Genomic DNA, 26,804 nt, shown 5'->3' with positions numbered 1-26,804 from the left:
GAGCAGAAGCCAGCCTGCACTGCACAGTGGACGTGGTATTACTTGTTACATTCACAGAAATCGACTGTACTTTGGAGTGATTTCTGTGGATTTAATGGAATACCTCTGGTCTTTGACTGGCACACTGGAGGCTGCGGCATTGCTAGCTGGCTCCTTAATCTCATAAAATCCTTTAACACATTGAAAAAAAATCTCCCTAATACAAATCTCTGCAATTCTTTCAGTATTGTTTATTTTATTACAAGCATAGTTTAAGACAGAACAAAAACAATCATGGCAAAATCAAATTTTGAATAATTAAGAGACTTTACGAGCCTCAAATCTCAAGTAATCTTTTTGCTGGTTATGGTTGTGCAACCCAGTAACGACGTACCGATCCTTCACATCAACCTGTGGTGCTGCACTGTAACTCAGCACTCCTGCAGAGCGTCACGTTCAGCAGTAGTGCAGAGATTAAAAAGCAAATATGCTTCCTTCCGTTGTTTTATTGCTCTCTCATCTCACTGATAACGCAGCTTTTAGTCTACTCAAGTTATCCGTGAGTTTGGCAGAGACAAAACCAGCCCTTCTTGCCCTCCCCAATTACTGCATATCCACATAGATTCTGTTGATTTCAGAAAGCAGAATTAACAAAGCATCAATTAGGCTATTAAAAAAATATTTGTATGCAGGAAATATACTGACCCCTACAATTACTACATTAATAATCATTTACTTGTAACATTAATTGCATGACTCACAGTGCCTGAATTTTTGATTTAAAAACCCCCAAACATCCAGAACACAAAGGCCATGGGGCGGAGGTGTCTGAGGCCTTCAGACACACTGAGCTGGCTCTTACTTCAAAGGATGAATCATCAGAATCTGGTTCGTATCAGTAGAATTGGCCTGCACAATAGATGAGGCGAGTTAGCCTTTCCCTGGAGGTGTTTCCGTCTCTTGGCTACAGAAAAATAACGCAGCTTGGCCGCGAGCGAGCTTTTTACATTATATAAACGGAGCAAAACATGTTTATATAGCAAAGGTTTTCTGAAGTAACCTCAGGAAGTTCTCACAACTTAGCAAGCACTCTTTCTAGAGTTTCAGTATATATTTCAGTAAGAACAGAGACACACTTGCAGTATTTTCGCTTTACTCTATCCTTCCAATGTTGGTACAGAAGACAAACTCTGCAAGCCTCACCCCTACACGCCTGTTATTCTGGGCTGTATACGTCATTGCCACAAAGTTATACAGCTCCGTAAGCATAGAGCGAGCCTGGAGAATTCTGAATGCAATCAAACCCAAATATATTCGATACAGACATCAGAATCTGGAAACAATAAAAAGTATGGGCATAGTCACATGAGACCGACTGCCAAGAGAAAGTAACCATGTATAAATTACTGATATTCCCGGGGTACAGGTGCATCAGAGTGTTTTAGCCCCAAGTTCCTGGCTAGCCTCTGTTGTACAAACAACTGTCCTATTTTATACCAGCTCTAACAGAACGAAAAGCAAAACTTTTGATCAAGTCTTTGCAGCTGATGCTTAAAAAGAGCATCCTATCTTCAAGCACCGTGAATGGACTACAGGGGTTCTTGTTTGTTTCTAATTATGTGGCTTATTCATTAAAAGGTTAAACCCCTGCTGTATTTTTCTCACGCCACAATTTCACGCCACAGTCGGAGCAACAGCTCGGCTGTCAGGCTGGAGGTTGATCAGGGAATTGCTTGCTTGGGCCAGCTCTGCGATGGAAACCCGTCCTCTCTGTTTGATATACTGAGCCACGGCAGCCATCTCCTCTGGAGTGATGTAGATGAACTTTCCTCTGTCATCAATCACACCTACAGGGGGAAAGAAAGGACCTTGAAGTCAGCACTTTGGCTCCTCTCACTTCCCGACAGACATCAGTCACTTCTTTTGGAAGGGATGTTTAAACTGCTGAGGCTGCATTTCATATCTAGGGCAGGCAGAACAACGTGCTAGCAGTCGGGCTTTTATCTCCTCTCTACTGTTGGGTCTTTGAGCAGGGCTACGACAATACTCGAGTACCTTCGTAAGACTAATTTTGTTCAAAGTGACACATTCTTTTCATTGTACGCAGTCAGCTGGGAGTTTCACGGCAGCTACTTCAGGTATATAGTTTTGGTGCCGATGTTCTGGGCCCAGGCAGTTGGTGGAGAAAGGCAGAGCAGCAGGAGGGCCCAGGAGGTGATTCGGAGACCCTGTGGGGCCCGGCTCAGCCATTCCAACTTACCTTCTAAAAGGGAATGAAGCTCAATTTCCGTATTTCAGTTGCTCCATCAAGAGTGAGAATAGACCTCTGTTCTTAACGCATTACAGGATCAAATGCAAGGCAGAGCCTCACTGGCATGCCTTTTGGGCCACAGACACAGCCAGGACAGTACACATCCTTACACTTCGATTCAGAGCACTTTTAGGTCACTCGAACGGGTATCCACATGTACCCACCAAGATAGTTGTTTCCCAGCCATGACCACAATATCAGGTCAGTAAATGTTTGCGTTGGCACCTTCCCCTACTTCATCCTCAGAAAGAAAAAGACTGCCCAGTGATAAAACAGACTTGTTCAGACAGGGAGCTACCCACATGCTCGCTCTCTGCCTACATTCCAACTTTGATTGCATGGGTAGGTGGCTAGAAACAAGCACTTCACTTACTACAGCATCCTGGACTGCTCTGGGATGTTTGCTTCTCCCACAGCGTGCCCTACCCCAGTCCTGGCTTTAGCCACAGCACCTTTAAAACAGGCTTGCAAACTACCCCAAAACATCCAAGTGATTCTTTCAAATTCAGATTTCAGAAGACATCATTTGCAGCTGGCTGTTCAGCAACCCCTAAAGGCCTTCAGCAGGGCTCAATCAACACGCAGAAGCCTTGGGCTGGTTCCTGAACTGTTGGGGACGTTCACCCCCCACCTCTGTATAATGTATCATAGGAGCGATCGCATCTCATAGTGCTTGAAACAGTACTTTCATGGCCGCTGAAGCAGGGATAATAAAAATATCAAGTCCTACTAGGATCTTCTACAGTTTAAACCAGAAATTTCACTGCAAGTCTCTCTCTACCATAGTTAAAGCATTTTCTGCACCACCTATTCACCAGCTAAAATAAGGTCCCCTTTGTGTTTTGGCTGTCACCTGTTAGAGTGCCATCTGCCATCAGGTCCTGGATTCTGTTAATTGCATCCTGTTCAGAAGGGAAAAAGGAATAACAAACTGATCAAGAGGAAGGCAAAAAACATTTCACATGTTCAGATAAATTACAGATGGAGGCTTACATTTAATTCCTCAGCGTCAAAGACTTCAGTGAAGGATACACATCCATATTTCCACACAGACAGATGCAGTAAGCCCTTTGGTCTTAGAAGGATGAAGTGAGCTTCTGCATTTTGGGGTGTTCAAGTAACTTCCCTATCCCCAAAAGAGACTTTAATTGCTAAGTTAGCTGTCAGTTTTTATGGAAGGGGGGTGCTTATACACGTCTTCCCAGGGAAAGGCTGTACAGTGCCAATGCAACATGCAAGTTCCATGAAGTATACCGAGGTACTTCTCCAAGAACCTGGCTACACTCAATAAATACAAAAAGCTCTGGAATGTTTTTCTCCTGCTCCATCTAAGAGGAAACCTCTCTTACCAATCCAAATAACAACCTGTTGAACAGGTTAGGGACATGGTTTAGTGGGCATGGGGGTGTTGGGTTGACGGTTGGACTCGATGATCTTAGAGGTCTTTTCCAACCTTAACGATTCTATGATTCTATGAATTTATTGCTGCGTTAAGTCTATAGTTACTCCAAGCATGCAGTTCCACTACACCTTAAGCTAGTATCTAAGCCCTGTTTCCCACAGTTCTGCCTCTCTCCCTTTCTTGCCTTTATGTGACTGCAGAAGCAAGTTATAGTTTAGATTTCAACCAGATAAATTCCATTAACTGGCTCACTGCATGCTTAAATGAAGTTCTGGTTTAATAGAGAGGCAGGGGCACAGCAGCCTGGACTTACAGCAGTGTAAGCTGCTGTGAAGGGGCACCCCAAGATCAGATGAGGTACAGAACAACAGAAAACATTGGTCACTTGGAAATATACGTCAAATCTGCTCAAATTAAAATAAACCAAGCCACAACTATTCTTTGGAGTCAAAACATAAAATGTTTGGAGAACAGAAAGAGGACAGAGGGTAAAAAAAAAAAGTACACATATCACACCATGAGCTCACTTATAGGCTCATGACAGGCTTATATGGTGCCAAAAGAATATTACAATATTCTTAAGTGATGCACCAGAAGATACAAATTAGGGTGGTCAAACACTGGAACAGGCTTCCGAGAGAGGCGGTCGATGCCCCGAGCCTGTAGGTGTTTAAGAGGCATTTGGACAATGCCCTTGGTAACACGCTTTAACTTTTGGTCAGCCCTGAAGTGGTCAGGCAGTCGGTTGTTGTAGGTCCCTTCCAACTGAAATACTCTATCCTATTCTATAATTCTTAAATATTCTAAGAATACACAAGCAATTGGAGCAAAACACCTCATCTATTGATCGTCTGCAAACATAACAACATTGTCCAGTTATGCAGGCAGTGTCTGAATTTGCTTCTAGCTCTGCTTTTGATTCCCAAGTACCCTGAATTGCTCTATGACTAGACTTGCAAACGCTACAGGACCCATTAGCCAGCAGGCAGCGGTGCAAGAGGCAGACTGAAACACTTTTCACTGAAACAATCTTGTAAGCCAACAATCCTTCACTGGCTGGATGGTACTTTGATGAATGGCCACATTTTTTTAGGACTGATTTTGCTGAACTTCACCAAAATCCAAGCATTTTCCGTAATGCTGAGACACTTGCACAGATGTAACCCTTATTTACCCACTTCCTCTCCTGTCCTTTTAAACTCATTGCTTGTACTTGCACCTCAAAAGGTAGTACTTACCTGTGTTCTTAAACCCAAATGTGAAGCCAAGTCCTCCAGCTGGATTACCTTTGTTTTCTATGGAAACAAACGAGTTAAATGCAGCTGATGAATTAGAGGGTTAGCGTATTTCTTTTTCTTTCGAATAAAAAAATGCATTTAATAGACAAAGTAGAACCTGCCATTCTAATTAACTTTTCCTAGTAAGCACTTTTCTCTGACGGAAAACTCTAACTTAAGTTACTTAAAGCACTCTGCTCTGTGGAAAGCCTGGATGCTCTGACCCACTTAAGTGAAGACTCAAATACATTTGCCAGCGTTCATCCTGATCCTTTCCTTACGTTCGGAGGACAGGATGAGCACAAGCACAATAAACAGCCACGGCTCTGTTCTCCTTGCCAACTGAGTTTCTCAACTGCTACCTTTAATTTCCAGTATGCTTTAGCAAGATCCCTTTTTGTTTGAGAGATGTTTCAAAGTATCTTTCAAAATGATTACTGGTATGTATCAGCGCATATATAAAAATCCAGACAAGACTGGCAGCATTAAGTGCTTTAGTCTGTTTTACTAATGTCATGCGTATTAATGCCATAATAATCTTCCTAAGCAAGTGAACACCTTATTAAAATTGTCAGCGTTGGAAGCGTACTGCTAGCGCATTCCTGCGCAGGCAGCGCGATGATCTCTGAGAACAAAGGCAGAAGCAGGAACTGCAAATTTTCATTTCGCTTTTGACAGAGATTCTTCCTGCAGCCCTTCTCAGTCAGGACGCAGTCACCGCTGCTCACATCTGGTTTTATGCTTCTCGGTAGCTCCAGAGAATTACAGAGAAAACACCTGGTGCACTCGTCTGGAGCTACTTGGTTCCTGTTTTCTTGTCTGCAAAAGTTTTAGAAACTCATCTGTTTAGATGCAGTAAAAGGATGCACTGTTTATAAGGAATTTGGAAAATATAAAACCTTTGGAAACTGTTCAGTTAACATTCTGGACTACATTCCTAAGAGCCATATATGTACGGCCACAAGAGCTACATTTACATTATCAGACGCAACACTTCAAACAATAAATGCATTTGTTTCTGATCTTGAAAGTACACTGGAAGGACACTGAAGAAATAAAGCGAGGCTGAAATAGATGAACCTTTTTCATTAATAAAATCAGACAAAAAAAAAAAGCCACACACAGACTTAGTAGTTCTGAAGTTCGATGCAGCCAAGCTAGAGAACTGAATACCATGGACTGAACGCATGGAATTGGAACCAGTCCATGGAATTCAGTTCTCAGAGCTGGGAACTGCCAAGATTCGTCATGTCTTCTTTTAAAAGGATTGGGGGGGTGCAAAGCTACATAAACAAGAAAAACAGGATTTAAACTTTCACTTAAAGATATTCACCCTCAGTGACCAAGTTTAGTGGAAGCTTTCCAAGATAGATCCTGCTGTGAATAAGAGCCCAGAGGGTGGGGTGGAATTAGGATGCATTCCCCACGCACACTCTGAAATATAATGACACTGTGAGGTCCCAAGCGAACAAAACACTTCAACACATGCTTCATGATTTACAGACAGGCTTAACTTTCATAGAGCAACATATACACGTCTACATTTTACTGAATTAATTTAATTTTAGGTATGATTCTGCTGCTGTCCTCAGCAAGGGATGAAACAGACCAAGAGCTCTCGGGATTAAGATGAGTAGGACTTTTTTTCCTTATCTAGGAAGCATCATTTTTCTTAAAGAAAAAACAGGAAGGGGTAAAGCCTCCGAGTCCTTTGCTATCCCTTTCAAATGTAGTGAAAAATGGAGTTTGCTGTTTCAATTCACTGGCTGTAATTCAGATGGATTCAGTGATACACTGTCAAGCTGGGTGAGAACAGTCTGATGGACAAAGCGCAGGCTTATATTTCCCTGGGCCAACAGAGCCAGTGCTCCACAGCAAGGGAACTGCTCGGCCGCTCTTTAACCTCTGCCCACTTCATTATTATTATTACTTTTACTATTATTATTATTATTATTTAAGTGCTCAGAGAGCCCACAGAGCTGGTTCGTAAGGTGTGTTGTGCAGCTACAGCCCTGCTGAGTAAAACCATAAGGCTCCCATTAAGAACTGGTTATTCTGCTCCCCTGAGAGCAGAGCAGTCAAGTCCGTAACCTGAGGACCGGCCACTGTAAGAAGCAAACACAGAGGATGGCGACTGCAGCAGAGACAATGCCACAGCCTGAGGGGTGAGGTGGTGACATTGCAGCAGTCAGACTGAGGCTGAGGGGCTATTATGAAAGCCCCAAAGGAAGGGAGATGCTCAGCTTTCAGAAAAGCAGAATTGGGGGGCGTCAAACCTTTTGGTGCCTTTGAGAAAAATCCCATTTAAAACAATCCCACAAGGCAGAGCTGGAGAAAAGAGGCTGCATTTTATTTCAAAAACCCTTAGGTGTTTGAAGCATGGGGTGAGCTACCTCCAGCCAGTTATACCAGTAAAATAAGTTATTCAACAGAAGAGCTAAATTAAATTTTATTTTTTAAAAGTGCCAATCGCTCTTTTAATTTATAAGTTTTTCAGACAGCTACTAGCAGCTTAGCACTGCTTCTTGATATAAGACAACGATTTCTGTGAATAGAACAGATGAGGGCTATACATAATCTATATATTAAGCATACTTTCAAGATTTAAAAAAAAAAAAAACACAACCTAAAACTTGTAAAAGAAAGCAATGCCCCAGTTCTGCAACTCATCTCTACATAGGAAATCAGGTGTTGAAGCGCTTCTGAATTAGGTTTTCAGCCCGTGCTTAATTTCTCTGACGTCAGGTAGAAGTGACTAATATAAAACTATACATGTGTGCTTAAACACTGAACTGAGAGTTTGTGACTAATCTGTTCCATCTATCACAACCACCGGGGCAATGTGCAGAATCAGACCCTACTGCGTTATCCCTTGGAAACCCTCCCAGTTTTCATGGAAGGTGCCAAGGAACATTGGAATATCCTGTTGTTCTACCTACTGTTATCCTAGGGCAGCTTGTTTATCAATAAAGCACATTTTCCTTAATCCGCAGCTTGGCAGTATCTTGAAAGCCTTAGATGGGAAGAGCTGAACTGGGATCACACCGTACCATGTAGTCCATTTCCACAGACAGTAACTGAAACAGAGGGTGGTCTTAACAGACATGGCCATTTCAAAGAAATCTCTCTGGCTTCTGCAGAAAACAGAGCATTGAAATCACTGCATGGCCGCAAAATGAGATGTGCCATCCGATGGTTCATTGTCGCTCCATGGTTTTACTTAGGCTCTTTAAACATGCCACCCAGAGCTTTTCCAATCTGTTCTCAGCTGTCTCATCCGCTTTTGGCGGTGCTTCTGCTCCGAGTTGACTGGCTTATGCTGGGGACTTGGTTAGTGAACAGCCGCTATTTTCATTTGGGCTGCAGCAATGAAGAATTATCCGAAGTCTGAGTGCTACTAGCTTACACATTTCCAAATTACCTCCAGAGATCATGTTGATCAGAAAGCACTTGACAGATGCAAACCTAGCAGCCTCTCTTGCTGTGGCCTGATGGCGATGGCACAGTCACCACCACAAGTCCCAGTGACACGGGAGGCAAAGAGCAGCACAGCAACGGATGCTTGCACCGCAGCTTTGCAGCAACTCTAGAACCATCGAGCCATTGTTCAGACTTGCATGGCAATCACTCAAATTGACTCCCTGCGGAGAGTTACCCATGAGACAAATCTGTTTTTGCTGGGGTAATGGACATGCAAAACTGGCCCAGAGTCCAGAGATTCTGGATTAACAAAATGATTAGAATGCTGCTAAGTGTACAAGTGATTTGCTTACTAATGAAGCCTTTCACATGCATGCCATACATTGTCAGATAAGAGTCCAATTTCCAGTAAAGGAGGAAAGGGATTAATTAGGACAAAAGATTTGCATAACATTGTTAGAGTAGAAAAATGCATTTGAACTTTGATATACCAATAGTGGAGAAAGAAGCATTTGTCCTTACAGAGCAGAAGTGGAAATCCTCACGAACACACCACAGGTTTTAAATAACTAACCATACAATATGATGAAAGGGAGACTAACACACCCTCTTAAAAACAAGTGACCTTCTCCTTAAATATCCCTTCCAAACATTAAGACAACATTGCACATCGCACAGATAAAAACAAGAAAAGAAATCGCATGAAAAGTTGGATTGACCTTTACCACGCCAGTGTTTCAGACACAAATGCATCCTGCACGGCAGGCCACATGCTGGTGCAGCAATTGTCATTCATGCTGAGCTGAGACGTAGAGGCTGTTTTCTAAATCAGTAGCTGATGTTCACACACAAAAAGCCTGAATGTCCCAAATCCCAATCAACAGCAAACACTGCTGTTCATCAATTCTGGGGGTCACCCACATGTTCACACACAAAAAGCCTGAATGTCCCAAATCCCAATCAACAGCAAACACTGTTCATAAATTCTGGGGGTCACCCACCAGGCGCAGAGTTTAACACGCCTATCCTTATGAAAAAGGGTAAGAGCTACAATCCTGCCCCAAAAAGCCAAGACACAGCTATAATTACAAACCATTTTAACAATGATGGACATGCCCATGCATGGTTAAGTAAATAATGCAGACTTTATCTAAGGTATCACTTTTGTTACTTGTTGAATATTTAAGTAAATCAAAGAGGAAGTAAAGATTTCCCTTCTTTCTGCAACTCAGCTCTTTGACAAAGATATTTTACACAATCTAACAAGTATGGAAGGAGGAGAAAGACCAACGGTAGCTTACCTTAACGTATTCGAGAAATTCCATGAGAAAGCTGCGAGACTGGATACAGCAAGGAAAACAATTGTTATTTTAAACTCATGAACATTAAATGCATCGCAAACTTGCTGAGGACAAATATTATAAAAGTGTTTAGCTTGCATACTTCCAAAGTTTTAAACATACATACCGAGGGAGATTTTGAACTGGAAAAAAAAAATACCTAGATTTAATCTTAACTAGGAATTTATGATAGGTATTTTCTAAGACAGAACATGGCTCAATTACAACTTGTGTTTAAGTATTTTCTGAAAGGAAATCTTTGACTCTTTTATTCTTCACATCATATATACCCTGAAATAACCACATCTGGGTGAGTTTGTGCATCATGTATTAAGTTACATATACACACTGAGGACATTTTGTGCAGAGGTGAAGTACAGAGTGGTTCAGGAGACAGCTCATGCAGATGGTCAAGTGTAGCACACAGCTGTGCAGCACATGTGGAAGCTCAAGGCATTTTCAAAGCTATGCACCTGAAATCCAGCATTTTAATATAAGCGGCTTAATTTTCAAAGGCAATGCAAACAATGTGCATTTAAGTTAACAGGAGATCGAGTTACCCTGCAACCCTGGAAACCAATCAGCCTTAATTAACTGCTTAGCTCTGGACTCGGGACCTTAATTTTCAGCATGAGTTCCAGCACGCTAGCCTCAACAACACATGGCAGAGCCATCTATTGTAACAGGATACTAAAATGCTTCAGTACATTATCCACCACAAGGCCGAAGGGTGGCTTGCCACTTCTGCGAGGCTGGTGTCTCCAAATAACTATGTACCTGTGATTGTTTCTGAAGACGACTTTCAAATAGCCTACTATTAAAGTTCTATCTCCCCACTCCTACCAAAGATATCTTATGTTGAGATCCAGGCATCATCAACTGCCTGCCAAGCTCTTTTGAGTGAGGAACACCCTTCTTTGTTCCCACCTACAGAAAGATTAATTTCTCCTTGACAGGCAGCTGTAGGAACACAGACAATAAACACATTCTAGCTTTAAAGGGTATCTAAAGTGGAACAATTTAATATTTAGATATCATCTGGTTTTCAACAGGATAGGCACACGTTTTTGAAGGAACTTTCAATAGGAAGTACGCATTTTGCTGTTCTCTGCATCTTAGGAGACTGCCCATCACCAGATACACTTCTCTTGGTGTTAATCCCGGCATGATGGAGGAATTTATCTCAATGGGAAGGGGTCCATAGTGAGAACTTGTGACTAATGTCAAGCAGTATTGACTCACTACAAGCTCCTCAGCCCAAAGCCACTCTCAGTCACGCTAAGTGCAAATCCATTCAATTCAACAGGGTCGCTTAGCAGAGGAGCAAATGCACACATGGCCCTGAAAAAAATACTTATGAAATGCATTGGACAGCTCAAATTCGGCAGCTACAACCCAAGGACAACTTCAGCATCTGACAGCAATTAAAATTAGTCTAACAGGTTTTCAGCAGACAGAATAAGAACACTGCCTCCCACAACAGCGGAACTTTTTCAAGTTTGCTGTGATATTATGTCAAGTGTCACATTTCAACCACCATCCCCAGCAGCGCGTCTGCAGGCAGCCACAGGAGGAGCATGCTAGAACGTTATGCAGAGTTTGAAATGCTATCAACCATAGCAATCATTTGCAACACTGAATGTACAGTTTTCCAGCGTACGACCCACAAGCACCTAGGTTGTGTCCTGTGAATTCTCTTAACAGAAGCCTTTTAAGACAAGAGCTTGGTTTTTCATTTGATTTCACAGCAGCTTTGTTGGTCTAGAAAATAAAACCAAAACCAAGCAATTCCTCCCAGTATATGTGGGCACTACCAAACTCCATATTTAGCCTTGCTTTCATCTGGCCCACTGCATATGGGCAGAGCAAAGCTGGCAACAGTAAAAGAGTATCTGACTTCCAGGATGAGTTTTATTTCAGTCCTTACGCTAAGGGAGAACTCATTTCCAGCAATATGCATTTGCGTTAGTGCTCTAAACTAACTTGTAGGAGTCTGGAATGAGGGACTGTAGCATTCCCCAGGAAATACTCCAGGTTAATGCATGCCATATACACAATTTAGCTTTTACAAGCAAAAACATTTGGCTGACTCCTACTTTCAAGTTCATTTAACACGAGACAGAATGCAGTAAGGGCAACCCGAGTCTAACAAAGATAAAGGAAACTGTAGTAACAGCCTAACATGCATACCTCTTCCTCTGTCATTGATTCTTCAACGCCTTCCTCTTCAACTACAAAACTCTCCTTCAGCTTCAGGTACTCTTCATACTCTCTCTTCTCCTCTTCTTCCTTTGCCTTCCTTTTTTCCTCTTCCTGAACAGAAAAGATGACAAGTGGTCAGTTTGCTCCTCCCCAAATCAGGTTTAGTTTTAACTAAAGGAGCATCTTCTTTATCTGCAGTCTGGTTTTACTAGGACAGACAGCAGAGAAAAAGTTTCCAAAAAGGAGTCTAAGTTCTCCCTTGACGGCATCATTAATTTCAGAAGCTACCCTTAAGGTGGTAACCACCTCACATGGTAGCATAAGCTTGCACACAATACACCTAGGCTGGTTCTTAACAGATCTGACTGTTAAGAAGGGGAGAAAACCACTCTTATATAGCAACCTGCTTTCTTAATTTGCATGAATATGTTTCTTCTGCAGATCCTGTGACAGGAAGTCCCTGCCCCTAACTGTACTTTGATGCAACATCCACATTTTCAGTAACTGGCCCCAATTCTGCTCTGACATACACTAGTGTACATTGGGAGCGATCACAAAGAATAGTGGAGTTACAGTGGTGTCCATCCGTGGGTGAGAAGAAGCTGGCCTGTAAAAGAGTTTCAAGTAAAATCTCCTTCTTATGACATACAAGCAAACTATGTCTACATGGAATGTAAAGAACCCAATACAGCATTTCAGGCATAGGAGACAAGGTATGATTGTATTAAAAAAAGGGGGTTTTTACATGTTTGATTGTTAACCAAAACCTACAGGCTCTGCTTTTAGTTATTTGCAATATTTTCAGTTAACTACCCTGAAAGAAATGTTAAAGTCTTAAAAAAAAATAATAATGCCGCCAACCCAGAAAACTCCAAGCCCAACATCAGTGAAATGGTGATGCATGCTAGGTAATGTGGAATAGTCACACATTCACACAGCAAAACTGTGATTAAAAGTTTTGGAATGTGATAGATTACTTAAAAAATGTTTCAAGTAAGAACAGGTTTTTACTGGGAGCTCATCAATTTGCAGCTTTCCATGATTTTCTTTTAAAATTTGTTTTGCTCTTCTCCAAAATACTTTACACATGTAACTTCACACAGAAGAAAAATGTTTCCTTACACAATGGTTTCTTCCACACAAAAATTGATGTTTGTACAGCACCTGGTGCAATGAGATTCCAATTTGACTGGCCTCTGGTTGCTATCACATTGCAAAAGCTTGATTAAAACTTAGAAAGATGAGTTCTTCAAATTTCAGTGACAATCTCTGGGCATCCCTTTACTATTAGCACAGGAACTGATCTCTTAAAGAACAATTATATTGATTTTTAAATGCTTGCCATGCTGCATCTTTGACACTAATATGGTAATTGCTTCCTTAAATGGCTGGAAAGCAAACACTTGTTCCATTAAAACAGGAAGAGACAGGAACAGGTAATTAAGTATATTGAAAAATGTCCGTATTAAAAAAGATGCCATGTAAGGCCAAAACCAGCAAGATACCAGAAATGGTCATGGGAGGGTTGCCCTTCAATAAAAACGGAAGAGAAAATGTATTCGGTCCCAACGGTATTTAATCAAGCTCCCAGAAAGTCACAAGAAGAAATGCTACCACAATACACATATGAGAAAAACAGGACTGAAGGATCTTACTGTATGTGCAAAGTCAAAACCATTTTTTTAAACCGCCACCTCATGAGAAAACTAGACCTGAGGAAGCTCTTGAGACAAAACAAGACCATTTTCTGGGTCATTCATCACCGTAACGATTATTAGCAAAAGCCCAACAGTAGATTTTTTTTTCTTATAAGCACTACAGGTACCAAGAACAACATAATCATATTTCATTTGGAAGTGACAGCAATTATTCTTTTCTTGTAAATGCATTCAATTTAATCTTGATCCTGGAAATACAAGAATAAGGTTCTTCCCCCGGTCTATTACAGAGGTTGTAATTCAACAGGATTTGAAGTGAGAAAAAAAATAAAAATCACAAAAATTCGAAACTGCTTTGGCAAATGATTTCTAGATTGTTCTTAAAAAAAAAATAATCAGAAGACAGTATCCCGTTTACAACTGAGAGCAACGGTAACTAAGAAATATTTTCCTGTTTCTGGAAGGTCTAACAACAAATGAACAAGACTCGTTCCTGTCTTCCTTACCTACTTGAAGAACAGTCCCTTCGATTTTATTAAAGCATACCAGCACATTAATATCAGTACTTCCATTTCCAACATATGCAGATAAGCATCTCTGCTGTGAGACTGGCAAAGCACTCACTTACCAGTCCCTCTTTTGTGGTGTCCCTAAAAGCCAACATGAGTTTGTTTTCCAGATCCTAAATTTTGATGCTAGCAGAGCATTTCCAGGTGGTCTGAACCACTGCTTTGGTAGCTAAAGCATGTCAGCCCTCAAAGCCTCATGTCTGTGGTGGTTGTAGCCTCCTCCACAACACTAAGTATTTCCAGACATATGAGAAAAACAGGACTGAAGGATCTTACTGTATGTGCAAAGTCAAAACCATTTTTTTAAACCGCCACCTCATGAGAAAACTAGACCTGAGGAAGCTCTTGAGACAAAACAAGACCATTTTCTGGGTCATTCATCACCGTAACGATTATTAGCAAAAGCCCAACAGTAGATTTTTTTTTCTTATAAGCACTACAGGTACCAAGAACAACATAATCATATTTCATTTGGAAGTGACAGCAATTATTCTTTTCTTGTAAGTGCATTAAATTTAATCTTGATCCTGGAAATACAAGAATAAGGTTCTTCCCCCGGTCTATTACAGAGGTTGTAATTCAACAGGATTTGAAGTGAGAAAAAAAATAAAAATCACAAAAATTCGAAACTGCTTTGGCAAATGATTTCTAGATTGTTCTTAAAAAAAAAAATAATCAGAAGACAGTATCCCGTTTACAACTGAGAGCAACGGTAACTAAGAAATATTTTCCTGTTTCTGGAAGGTCTAACAACAAATAAACAAGACTCGTTCCTGTCTTCCTTACCTACTTGAAGAACAGTCCCTTCGATTTTATTAAAGCATACCAGCACATTAATATCAGTACTTCCATTTCCAACATATGCAGATAAGCATCTCTGCTGTGAGACTGGCAAAGCACTCACTTACCAGTCCCTCTTTTGTGGTGTCCCTAAAAGCCAACATGAGTTTGTTTTCCAGATCCTAAATTTTGATGCTAGCAGAGCATTTCCAGGTGGTCTGAACCACTGCTTTGGTAGCTAAAGCATGTCAGCCCTCAAAGCCTCATGTCTGTGGTGGTTGTAGCCTCCTCCACAACACTAAGTATTTCCAGAAGCTTTTTCATCTACTAACTAAAAATCCCAGCCACTTCTTGCACAGTCTCACATGCTTTACTACCTAAATTCACCTATGATTCAACCTGTAGAAAAAGAAGGACTTAGCCAAACTGCAAACTGGTTCAAAGCCAAGAGGAGAGATGACTTTGCATAACTGCACTGGGAGAAGCAACCAGCAACAGCAGTGGAAGCTGAGCAGGGGGAACCCTAGCGAAATCAGGCTGTCTGTTAACACTTATTCTCAGCTATTTTTTTCACCATCATGCTAGCACTCTTCTTTCACATGCCCAAGTCATGCAGCAATTGCATGGCAGGTGCAGGGTCAAATTTAGGCAGGTTGCATTCCCACAAAAAGAAGACTGTGTGTATAACCTGCACACAGAGACACTCTCAGCACCCCAGGGTCTACTTATGAAACAGAGACCAGTACTTGCTTCATGCAAGTCATACAGGGGGCACTTGGCTCAAATACAAGTTTAAAAAAACCCACATCTTTGTTAGTCAGGTTTCTTTGCCTCTCCCCATTCTGATCTCATTAACTGCTGTGGAGTTAAGTGGTAAAGCTTGCGGCAGGCTCAGAGGCGAGATAATAGCTGGGCCACCTTCCTTCAACGATGGGTGGGGTGGTGGGGAAATCCCAGCATCATGGAAATTTGGTAACTGCAGATGCTCACCTTCAGCTGCTTGCCTTTTTTTTTTTTTTTTTTTTGAAGCAGGTTTGCCTCTCTCCTCACCCACCTAAATGTTACCCAAACAGGGGGCTTGCTACAGTGTAAAGATTTCTTTTTGATCAGTTTACTGTACTGCATGTGAAGAACAAACTCTCCCACTTTGATCGTGTCTTTATTGGGAAAAAAAAATAAAATTCATCACTCAAACCTTTCTTCCTTCTTTCCTGTTTCTGACAAAACATCCACAATTATCACTGCTGGATCGACTCTACCTCTGCATGCTTGCTATGAGTCTCATGTGCCACCTTGCGTGGCAGAGACCCAAGGGCTTCCAGAGCTCCATGCAGTCTGCGGATCTCCAGCACTCTGGGAGACACTTTTCAACACCCTTACCCCTTCCTATACCGGATCTGGTCAGCACCGACTTCCCACTGCACCCAGTCCCAGTCCTCCCACTGGTCTCCAGGCTCCCTCCATCCCACCTGCCCACCAAAGACCTGGATTTGCTGTGAGGCTCCTTTCAGATCATTACCTTCTGTTCGCCTCTTACCTTGATCACAATGATTATTTCCATGACATCAAAAAACATTAATTGTGCCAACTGCACAAGAGCCCAATCTTTTTCCAGGTGAAACGCACAGCATCTTGAAAACTCTTTTAGCCTTACAGCTGGAAGCAGACCTTGACTCTTGGGATCACAAATCCCTCTGGAGTCCTGGGATGCTGCTTGAGTAACTGCACTGCTCTGGCTGGCTGACAGATTACTGCCTTTGAAGGTTTATCATGCATTACTATTTTTAGCAAAGGGTGGGGACCCTTACAGTACAGTCCAGCAAGAAGATATTGAACTACTGTTTCTAGCTTTCATTGCAGTAACCCATTTAAGGCGGCACTGAGACTAAGCGATATTGGGGGGCTATAGAGTAAGTAGCTTTTCTGAGAGCTTTGCCTAAGCAGCTTTCCCAGAGAGGAAACCGCTAGTTGTGCCCTGTGCCATCTCTCCTCCAAATCAGATGAAGGACCGACTTGCTGACAAACAAATCATTTATAGGCAGCTTATTCGACTGCTAAGTGGAGGAGATCTCATTGCTAGTGAGGAAAGTAGAGCAAACACTGGACTCTCTTCAACCACCACCTGCTACCAGTTGTTCCTTGTTTGTGGCTGCTTCTTTAACATGCAGAATGAGGAAAAGCATACTGGTTCCTGTGCCAAATGCTTTAAGGTTCATGGACCAAAGAAACCCTCCTTGTATAACATCCAGTTTTCATGCTGTTAGTGCAGGTTCTACAGGAAGCGAAAGGGACTTTTTACAGTAAATAATTTGGCACAGAGCAGATGGATCTCTAGGATTCCTCCCCCCCTCACTGTTTAGACAGAAAATAAAAAAAACACCTCTAGAAAGACAGAATAAGTGTTCTTACCAGTCCTCATCCCCTCAAAATCAGAGTAGAATGAGTTTTCTGCAAGCTTTTCAACTTGTACTTCCTTAGGAGAAATTAATTTTCAGGAAAGTATACACACTTGAAAACTGATGCTTAAACTGAAGCTATGTAGTAGTCTCCATCAGCCTCCAGAAATGTGCTGTTTAGGTATGAATAGTGGATATAAATGCCAAACAGATAATGAAAAGCTCTGCTGAAAAGCACACAAATCTTGATGTTCACATAATGCTACGCATAATAAAACAACAATCAACATTCTAAAAGTCGGTGCCTATTCTTACATGATCAAATATCAAACCAAAGAGCCAAAACTTTAGGGTCCTGGTTCTCAAAAGCTTCAACAGGACCCTTGGGATCACTAGCCGATCCTCCGTTTCTATAGCTCTGAAGATCCAGACCATTTTTATTTAGGCACGTAAATGCAAAACTGAAAGCCTAAATGAAATTGCCTTAGTTTGGAAACTTTGGGCACAGCTGTGCTTGAGCAATACAGACCTTGTTTTAATGTAACCATGAACAAACACCAGTCCATGCTCCTCCTGTGGCCTTTTATCTCACAACAGTTAAAAGCTTGTTTGCTGGAGGACTGCTAGTTTCTCTCCTGTATCAAGCTGTTTCGAGAGCAGTCCACTCTGCAATGGATTTGCAGGCAACACGCCCTGTTCAACGCTGCACTTCAGCATAGAAGAGTGACGACTGTGAGCCCTGCATCTGCACAAGCAGTTTCCTCAGCACGGCAGAGCTAGGCTGAGGGAGTAAAATCTACAAAAATCCCTGTGCACAGGAAAATAAAAGAGCTCTGGTGCGAGCAATCTGCAAGGCTTTGTATGAAGACACTGTTTTGCAACATCAGAGGAAGTTCGCTCTCATTGATAAGGTGGCGGTTGGTAAACCATCTCACCACTAAAAAACTCCAAGAGTGAAAGGGAAATCCCCAGGGTAAAGCAGAGCTGAAGCAAATGCCAATTATAAAGGACCTTCCTCACTTGCATAGCCAATCAGGTCATCAGAACACTGGAAAGGAAACTTGAATTTAAAAATATATTATCTGGTTTGCAACACTGGAGCCAAGGGGCAACCACATTTTATTTATATGTGCATACAAATATATTTAAATAGAACCAGGGGGTTATTTTTCTCAAGAATATGCAAGATTTTAGCCCCCATAACTCCCTTGAAGGCACAGTTCCCACTTGTAGTACAGCACTGTGTAGAGTTGCCCAAAAATAATTGGAGATATCAGTTTGCCTATAAAACAAAGTGGGTTTTCATCCAACTCAAGAATTCATTATTTCCACTAGACTCCATATCTCAAACTACTTGAGCGGGGTGTGTGTGTGAAAGGGTTAACAGTCCCAGTGACTTTATCAAAGATCAAGACCGGGGAATTTCTAGAAGATCTGCACGCTGCAACATGATTTTCTACCCTCCTGAATCTATTTGGCTTCCCTCATCACCTGACAAACTTTTAGATGGTATTTAATGGCACAGGAATCACCTATTGCTGTTGACTAGGATTCAGCTATTAGTTTAAGGCTGTAGCTGAAACGCTGAAAGGAAACTCTCCTTTACACAAAGCAAATCTCAATGTTCACAGAAGTTAGCAAAATTTTGGTAGCACTTCTTGGGAGAGAGACTGAAAAAAAGGTTCATCTGAAATTTAGCTAACAAAGCTGGTTGCACTTGTTTGGAGACTAGCTGCTCATCACTTAAATTCTCTTGTAAATACACTAAATAAATGTACTTGAAATTAAATTAAATAAAGCATAGCCACCAAATTTATCAGTTCAAATCTTTGAATGTGCAGCAAATGAAACAATAAACAATTCAGGCAGTTATGTCACTACTCTTCCTGGAGGCAGTAGGGCTTCATCAGTGGTCTTAATATCTTTCCTGTACTGTGTAAGAAAGAAACAAAAACTAACAGGCTTGCCACTGCCACTATACTTGCAGAAATACTCCTGATGTACTGGAAAAGGAAGGGAAAAAATGAAGCCGACAACCATAAAATTTCTCAGACTAATGATAAACTCGAAATTTCTTGTGCCTTATGGGATTATATAAACTGCAGAAGTGTCAGTAATCAAACTGCCTCCAAAAATCATACAACCAGCTACCCTCTGGTTTTCTCATGACTATCAATCACTACTTGAGCTACCTTTCATAATTTTGCCTTTCCATTTCCTAACTTTTATGGGGGAATAGTATCATCACGTGTAGTCCACAAGGGCTTACTCGTGACAAAATGTCACTTGTGGAAATGAAGAATCCCTTCTCTGGAGGAACGTATAAATGACATTTTATCCTATGTATTCTATAAAAAACACAATAAATCCAATGATCTTTTTATTGCTTATAGGGGCCTAGAAGAGAGAGGCAGTATCTTTTACATCATACAATCAGTCTGTAACAAGATTGGAAAGATAACGGTGATGTGATCGTAAAGACAGGCTATGCTTACATGTACAGTAATCAATTTGTTTCCCCTCCTATCACCCAGTCAAGGCTAAAACACTGAAGTCTTGTTATGACCGTGCTCCCTGTGATACTGCTTTCTCTGCTGACTGAAGCAGGAACACGAGCAACACAGCCTAAACATGTACAAGTCTTGAATTGTTCTGTTTCCTGTTAAAGACTCGGATGAAGACAGAGACTTAAAATTACCAGAAAACAGTGGAGGATGGACATGAAGTATTGTCAGACATGTTTACTTTGATCCACGCCCAAAATGTTCAGTGGTTAATGGATTATCAACCTGTCTTAGACCCAAGCAAAAAATAAAATATTGAAAACACTTTCCCCTGAGTAGCAGAATAATGCTCGTGATGTAGCCCGGTGGGTTGGCTTGCTGCCCTGATAAAAACTACTGGGAAAAACAAATGAACCAAACAAAAAAAAGGTTAAAATTACAGAATTTAAGTAGCTAAGGAAGTTATTGCCTAAAGTGAATAGCAAGCTAGATTCAGGCATCTGAGAAATTTTCTAGTAAGTACTCCTTTGGACTGTTGAGCACAAAATTTAAAAAATAAAATAAAAAACCCCAAAGCCTTAGTTTATATTGCTCTTTTTCACTGAGCCTTGCAAAATGGAGGCGGAAGTGTTTTAGTGCAATCTTTACTAGGAATACTGAAAATTAAAATAAAAACAAATAAGATTTTCCTCATTCAACCAAAGTAAATTACTCAGCCCTAAATTGAACAGAAGTGGATTAAAAAAAAAACCAGTTAAATACGTTAATAAGCACTTTCTGCGTGAAGAGACCTCTAGTTAGAATTTCACCCTTATTTTCTGCTCAACTTTTCAACCATGCCTGACTGGTCCTGATTAGCCAGCTGCACTGCTAAACCCCAGGTCAAACCCATAGGCAATCAACAGGATAACATCTTTGTCCTGGGCTACAGCTTCTTTTGAGCAGGTTGGCCAAGCTCAACTGCAATTTGCTTAGCAGTTCACCTGCCGTGCTGGCTACCACTCTGGAAGGAATTGAAATTCTGTTCATTAGCCTCCTCTAAAGGGAGTGACATTTAAACAATCCTAGCGTCCAGCCAGTGTGCCCTCCTAATTCCCTCCAGAGCATTGGAGTAATTTAGTTCATTTCAACCAACTCTTCAGGGTTTCAAGGATATTGAATTCCCAGAATCTTAGGAAAAAAATATTAGGGAACTGGGTGGAGACAAAACACTTAAAAGAATACACCACTGGAGGGAAACTGCCATCTGAGTTATCTGTTATGCCAAGCCCCATGGCAAGCAGGGTGGGCAACAGACGTGTGCTTCAGAGGCAGCCAGAGCTTGTCTTACCTCTTTCTGAACTGGAAGTATGAGGGGGAGAAATTGGCAATACTTAGGAGAAAAGCAGAGCGGTCACAGGGACCACAAGGCAGAAGCTGGTGCTACTGAAGTGTGTGGGCAGGGGAAAAGCGGTAGACACAGATCCACAGGAAGCCAGGGCTGATAGTTCTGCTGTTAGGAAACAGCTTGGCTAAGCACAGGAGTGGCTCAGACTAGCTGAAATCAGTTATCCAACCTCAGGGTTCACACCTTGACCACTACCAGGTACTTCTAAATCGGTACATCTTCCTCAGAAAGGCAGCTGTGGAATAATTGGTCCCCTGGAAGTTCATTCAAGTTGCTTTACAAGTCAAAGTCTCGGACCATGCTACATATCCTGATGTTGTAGTACTGACATTCTCCTCATTCATTTCAATTTCTGAAATTCAGGAGCCTTCTATTAATGAAAAGGAAACCAACAGAGTTGAGAAGATAAAGGATTTGGGGGGGGATAACCCCAGAGGTAAATGTACATCCTACAAAAGATCTCACAGGTACAATCTGTGTGTGTAATGTATGGAAAAAAATTTTTAAAATTGCTTTATCGTACCTTCATGCCCCCAACAGAGGAAAGGAAAAATTGTCTTTTCCTCTTTTAAAATGTTATCAGCAACACACTCCACTTACACAGTGCTTAGAACAAATTAAAATAAATCTGCTCACTACAAACCAGAGACACAAATTTCCATGCAGATTTAAGTATCCCCAAGAAGTCACCCTGAAAGCTGGGGGCTATGTTCCCCTGGGACGGCAATTAGTCAGGATAAGATTGTGCAGAACACTTTGGTCCTTGCTCCAGAAGCACGCTGCAAAGCTACCACACAACTTGCTCAAGCACCAGAGAGCATGAAACCCATTCCCGAGTTTTTAGCCAGTAGCGCTGATGCCCAGAATATACAAAGCAACTTTGAAATAAGTTTGCCTCCCTCACTGATGAAAGTATTCAACAAAAGCATTTCAATTGCACAGTACCTGTTTTTCTGGGTCACTCCTGCTAACACACGCATTTGTATGCATAGTTTAGAAATCTTTAATTGTGAAGCACATGTAAATTTGTATAATTAGAATAATATCATGTAATTTTACACAACAGTTGCAAAATCAGTTGCTGATGTCTTTCACTTTCTGCCCTGCTGGTTACAGCTGTCAGGCAGGCAGGCAGCACTAACGAGCATAATGGAACAGGGGCCCGGTGAGGTTGCGAGATCTCCTTCATTAAGAGACACTCAAAAGCTTGGCTGGACAAGGTCCTGAGCAACCTGCTCTAACTGGACAGGGGTTTGAGCAGGACAGACCAGATGGTCTCCGGAGGTCCCTTCCAACCTACATTATTCTATGGTTCTGTGATAGTCAAACTTCTCCTGTCAGACACCAAGCAAGCAACCCCCAAAATTTCTCTCACAACTAGGTACTTCCTGCATATACCTGCACTTAAATGGCTCCCAGACGAACTAACGGCCAACTTTATCAGCTACGTTTGTTAACATTAACAAATTGACCAAACAGTCTGTCACTGTGGCATACAGCAGCAGCAGATCCACTACCAGGAGACCGGGTTTCGTTTTGCCCTAGACTCGACCGTGGGTGGGTGCTTGCTGCTACATGGGCGTACTGATGTTTGGAGCAGTTTTCACTTCTGCCAAGCACTTAGGGGAACAAAGCTGGGATCTACAGTTGAAATAACTGAGTAGTACTGTAATTCAAACAAAATGGAGCAAAAAACCAAAAAAACAAATAAAAGATGTATGCAATAGTAATGAAAGCCAAAGGGAGTTCTGCTGATCACAGAACTTACATAGACGCAATCTCAAAGACAAACCTGGTTCAGAATTTCCATCTATAAATACAACCAATCCCACCTGTCGTTCTTCCTCAAGACGTATTCTCTCCTCTTCTTTCCGCCTTTCCTCCTCTCTTTTTGACTCAAGTTTTTTCCGTTCTTCTCGCTCTGCTTCTTCAGCCTAAAAAAAACATTATGCAAGCCAAGCCTTACTCCTCCTGAATATATATTTTTTAATTTCATATTGTGATACCATGGGCGGGTTTCTTACTGTCTTCCTAGATGCACGTTCAGAAAGCAACAGTAAAGAGAATAACTCATTAACCCCCCCCCCCCGCTCTTCAGCACACTTAACATTGTGGTAAGTTTAGAAATTACCCTTCTCATTTGCCTTATCTGGATCTCAATAAGGGTTTAAGTTTCGAATGTGCATATGAGCTTATTACTATAGTAATACCAAGTATCAATATCATGGCATTCCATTTCTCCTCACTTAAAATTTAGTTAGAATGGACTATAAGGAGAGGAAAAAAAGGAGAGGGGAATATAAACTCTGTAAAACCAAGTACATTCAAATTTATCATTAACCTGGGCAGACTCTCTTAAAGAAAAAGCTGTCCTGGTGTCCTGGTTTCGGAAGGGATAGAGTTAATTTCCTTCCTAGTAGCTGGTACAGTGCTGTGTTTTGGATTTAGGATGAGAACAATGTTGATAACACACCGATGATGGCAAAAGGAGCAGATGATCTGTGGGCCAATTTCCCTTCTGCTTAGAGCCTGCAATGGTCGTTTACCATTCATCACCCTAAGGACAAATTCTAGCAGTGACAGGTACACATTTTTGCCAAACCTGACTTTTTTCCCCATTTCATTTAATACGTTTCCCCAACCAGCAGATATTGCATTTGTGGGGAAGGGGGGAAAAATCAGTATTAACATCTGCGGAGCCCAGGTACGGACAAAGGTTCATTGAGCTTTGGACCGAGACCAGCAGATGCCATCTCTGCAGTTCTCCTTGCCAGGGGAGGGTTTCCCAGCCCCTGCCCTGGGAAACAGAGAGACGGGGGATCCAGGAGAGGAGCAGGTGGTGGCTTACAGAGCATCCTGAAAGGCATTCACCTGGGGTAATTAATCAATATCTAATATCGCCGTGGCATCTCCTTGGCGAACCCAAGTATGCTTTAAAATCTAAAACACCCGTGGGAGCGGAATTGCCAGTTGGTTGCTGGTTTCCAGCTGGTTCATTTTCATTGCTCTGGTTGCAATGTTTTGTGCATGTTTTGAAGCACCTGTGGCACAGGAGGGAACAATGGTGCCAGCCCTTGCACCCTTGCAGCAGCTCCACAGCAGCCGTGTGGTGCTCAGTTGCCGGCTGGGGTTAAACCATGACAACTGGTCTCTTCAAATAATTTTATTATTTGTTTTTAAACCAAACCTAGCAAAGAGATTGTTGCAAAATGGGGAAAAAATTAAAAGGGGGTTTAGTGTATTGTTTAGAGGTTTTTTTTGAAGTTCTTCTTCAGACTCCAGTATACCTAAATTTGACAATATATAAAAAGAACAAGCAGAAGACATTCAAATGGAGGAGTTGTGACTTAGAATGTTTCAGAGAAAGAGACCTAACCCAGGAATTTATCTGTCTACGTGGGAGAATAAAAATCAGCATGTTTTAAAATGAAACAAAAGATTCCTCAACTCCACCAACCGATGCTTATCTAACTTTATTCAACTTTGCTCAAATTTTCCACAAAAAAGAGGCTAATTAAATAGAATGAATATGGAAAGTAATGACAAAATGGTTAAAGCACAGAGTGAGAAAAGGATCGTAATGGAAGTTTATACATAACATAATAATCAAGTTTATTACCAACCGCCCTGTCTACAGGGCATACCACTACAGTGTAAAGTGGAAACTGGATTTAAACCTCAGGTGACACTAAAATTCTCAAGATGGGATTTCACTGGCTGTGTTTGCACCCTCTACACATTAGAAATGTTAGTAGTTTCATAAACCCTGTCTTTTTGTAAAACGTGTGAAGTCTACCGTGCACTCCAGCATAACAGAGGCTGTTTAAGTTTTATCTACTTCTTGCAACCCCACGTTCCAAGTCACAGAACAATACAGAGTTTGCAAAAAAAACATGTAGAACAACTAAAAGGAATTAATGCTTAACCTGCTGCCATCCCCAAGCACACTTCAGAAAGTAAGTTTCAAAAAGCCTGTTGCTTCCCCGGAATTAACAGCAACATGCTGGGCAAAACTGAAAAAATGCAACAGTATTATTTGAATAAGTACTTTTACACACAGATTTAAGAAAGAACAACTGAAGCTACAGTTGGGCAAAACTGAAAAAATGCAACAGTATTTAAATAAGTACTTTTACACACAGATTTAAGAAAGAACAACTGAAAAGCTACAGTGTGTTCGCTCTGTATACTTTGCCTCTGTTTAAGGGCCAAACTTCAACCAAAATCTGACTGCATCGTAGACTTCAGTGGATTACGGGGTCTGCTTTTCATCTCCCCCAATCCATAAAAACAATAAACATGGCTAAACATAGCTAAGCCCATACAAAGTTTTTGCACTATGAGAGCACATGAAACACTACTCAGAACTGCCCACAGTTTTGGTCACAGAGCCAGTGTTAAAACAATGCTACGTGGGCTTGAGTGTATTTTTAAGAGGAGACAGTACTGACATTAAGCCGCAAGCCAGTGGAAACATCCAATAAAGAGCATTCAAGAGTTTAACTCCTCTCTCCTCCCCGTGAGAATGCCAGAGAACCTAACGGAAAGAAAACGAGACACCATTTTCCATGGTCCTCTTGGGATATGACATAAAAAGCTGAATTTACATTTTTGAAAACAAAAACACAACTGTTGCAGTGATGACACTGCCTTTGCCTTTCTGGGGTGTCTGTCACCACCAGTTCTTTAGTGAGTACTGCTATTCAGGCTCTGCTCTGGGCTCTATACGTGGCAGGAAACGCTTACCTCTCTCTGTGCTTTTCTGGCTTGTTTCTCTTCTAATTTCCTCTGCTTCTTTGCCCCGATTTTCCCAGACACCTGAAATTCTGGCACCTCCTCAGCATCATCTTCCTCTGCAACATTGCGAAAATGACAAATTTTAAATCGTCTGCAAAAAGTCCCTTCGAGAAACTTCACTGCTTCCTAGGAAGGCAGCAGCAGATGAAAAGGAGACACACATACGTTTCAGACAAGACCTATTAGATGGAAAAAGGAAGAAAAAAAAAAAAAAAATCACACAAGACTGCCAAAGCCACAGAGTAGAAGTAACAAGGCAAACACAGGCTCAGGTGAAGCCAGAAGTAAAAATTTACTTGATCTTTTGAAGAAGGCTTTTCATAAACGTTTCCTGCTTTCCACAATCAAAAGATATACTTTCTCTTATACATAAAATGCGCTAATGGTTGTCATTATATAACTGCTCACTCACCTGCAGAGACTTTCTACTCAGTCACCTTTAAACTTAGCACAGCAGACATCCATTCAAAAGTGGGATTCAGAGGCTCATCCACTAGTTCTAGCCCGATAGAACTAACCTTTAAGGGAGGGAGGGGGGAAAAAAAAAAAATCCCTGCAATGCAAACCGTGGGCTTGACTGCAACAAAACTACATGTAAATAGTTCCCTGTTGTACAATTGGTTGTTTATAAAGATGATTTCTGCAACTGTGAAATATGAAAGCGTCATGCTCAAATGGTGTGCAAATGCATTATATTTCTGCTCACCCAGGGGCTAAGTAAGACTAAAGAGCTTTTAAAGACTGCCATTTCCTCCCCCCCCCCCCCCCCCCCCCCCCCCACC

At 41.5% G+C, this 26,804-nt stretch overlaps 1 protein-coding gene across 1 annotated transcript in view; it reads right to left on the bottom strand.

Annotated features, from left to right (window-relative positions):
• Positions 1–210: 210 nt before the first annotated feature.
• The window catches only part of DDRGK1 (DDRGK domain containing 1), a 36,435-nt gene continuing 9,841 nt past the window's right edge, over positions 211–26,804 (bottom strand). The window contains exons 2-8 of the mRNA XM_019474972.1: positions 25,972–26,078; positions 23,058–23,159; positions 11,920–12,042; positions 9,691–9,729; positions 4,931–4,987; positions 3,144–3,192; positions 211–1,826 (exon numbers count right to left, since the gene is read on the bottom strand). Of these exons, the coding sequence (XP_019330517.1) occupies positions 1,654–1,826; positions 3,144–3,192; positions 4,931–4,987; positions 9,691–9,729; positions 11,920–12,042; positions 23,058–23,159; positions 25,972–26,078 (650 nt within the window). The 3' untranslated portion in view covers positions 211–1,653. The remainder of the gene's footprint in view (positions 1,827–3,143; positions 3,193–4,930; positions 4,988–9,690; positions 9,730–11,919; positions 12,043–23,057; positions 23,160–25,971; positions 26,079–26,804) is intronic.

This window comes from Aptenodytes forsteri, unplaced genomic scaffold (assembly GCF_000699145.1).
Source record: "Aptenodytes forsteri isolate BGI_AS27 unplaced genomic scaffold, ASM69914v1 Scaffold236, whole genome shotgun sequence".
Lineage (NCBI taxonomy): Eukaryota > Metazoa > Chordata > Aves > Sphenisciformes > Spheniscidae > Aptenodytes > Aptenodytes forsteri.
Note: the sequence above shows the minus strand (reverse complement) of the source record. Positions and strands in the feature narration are given on the sequence as shown.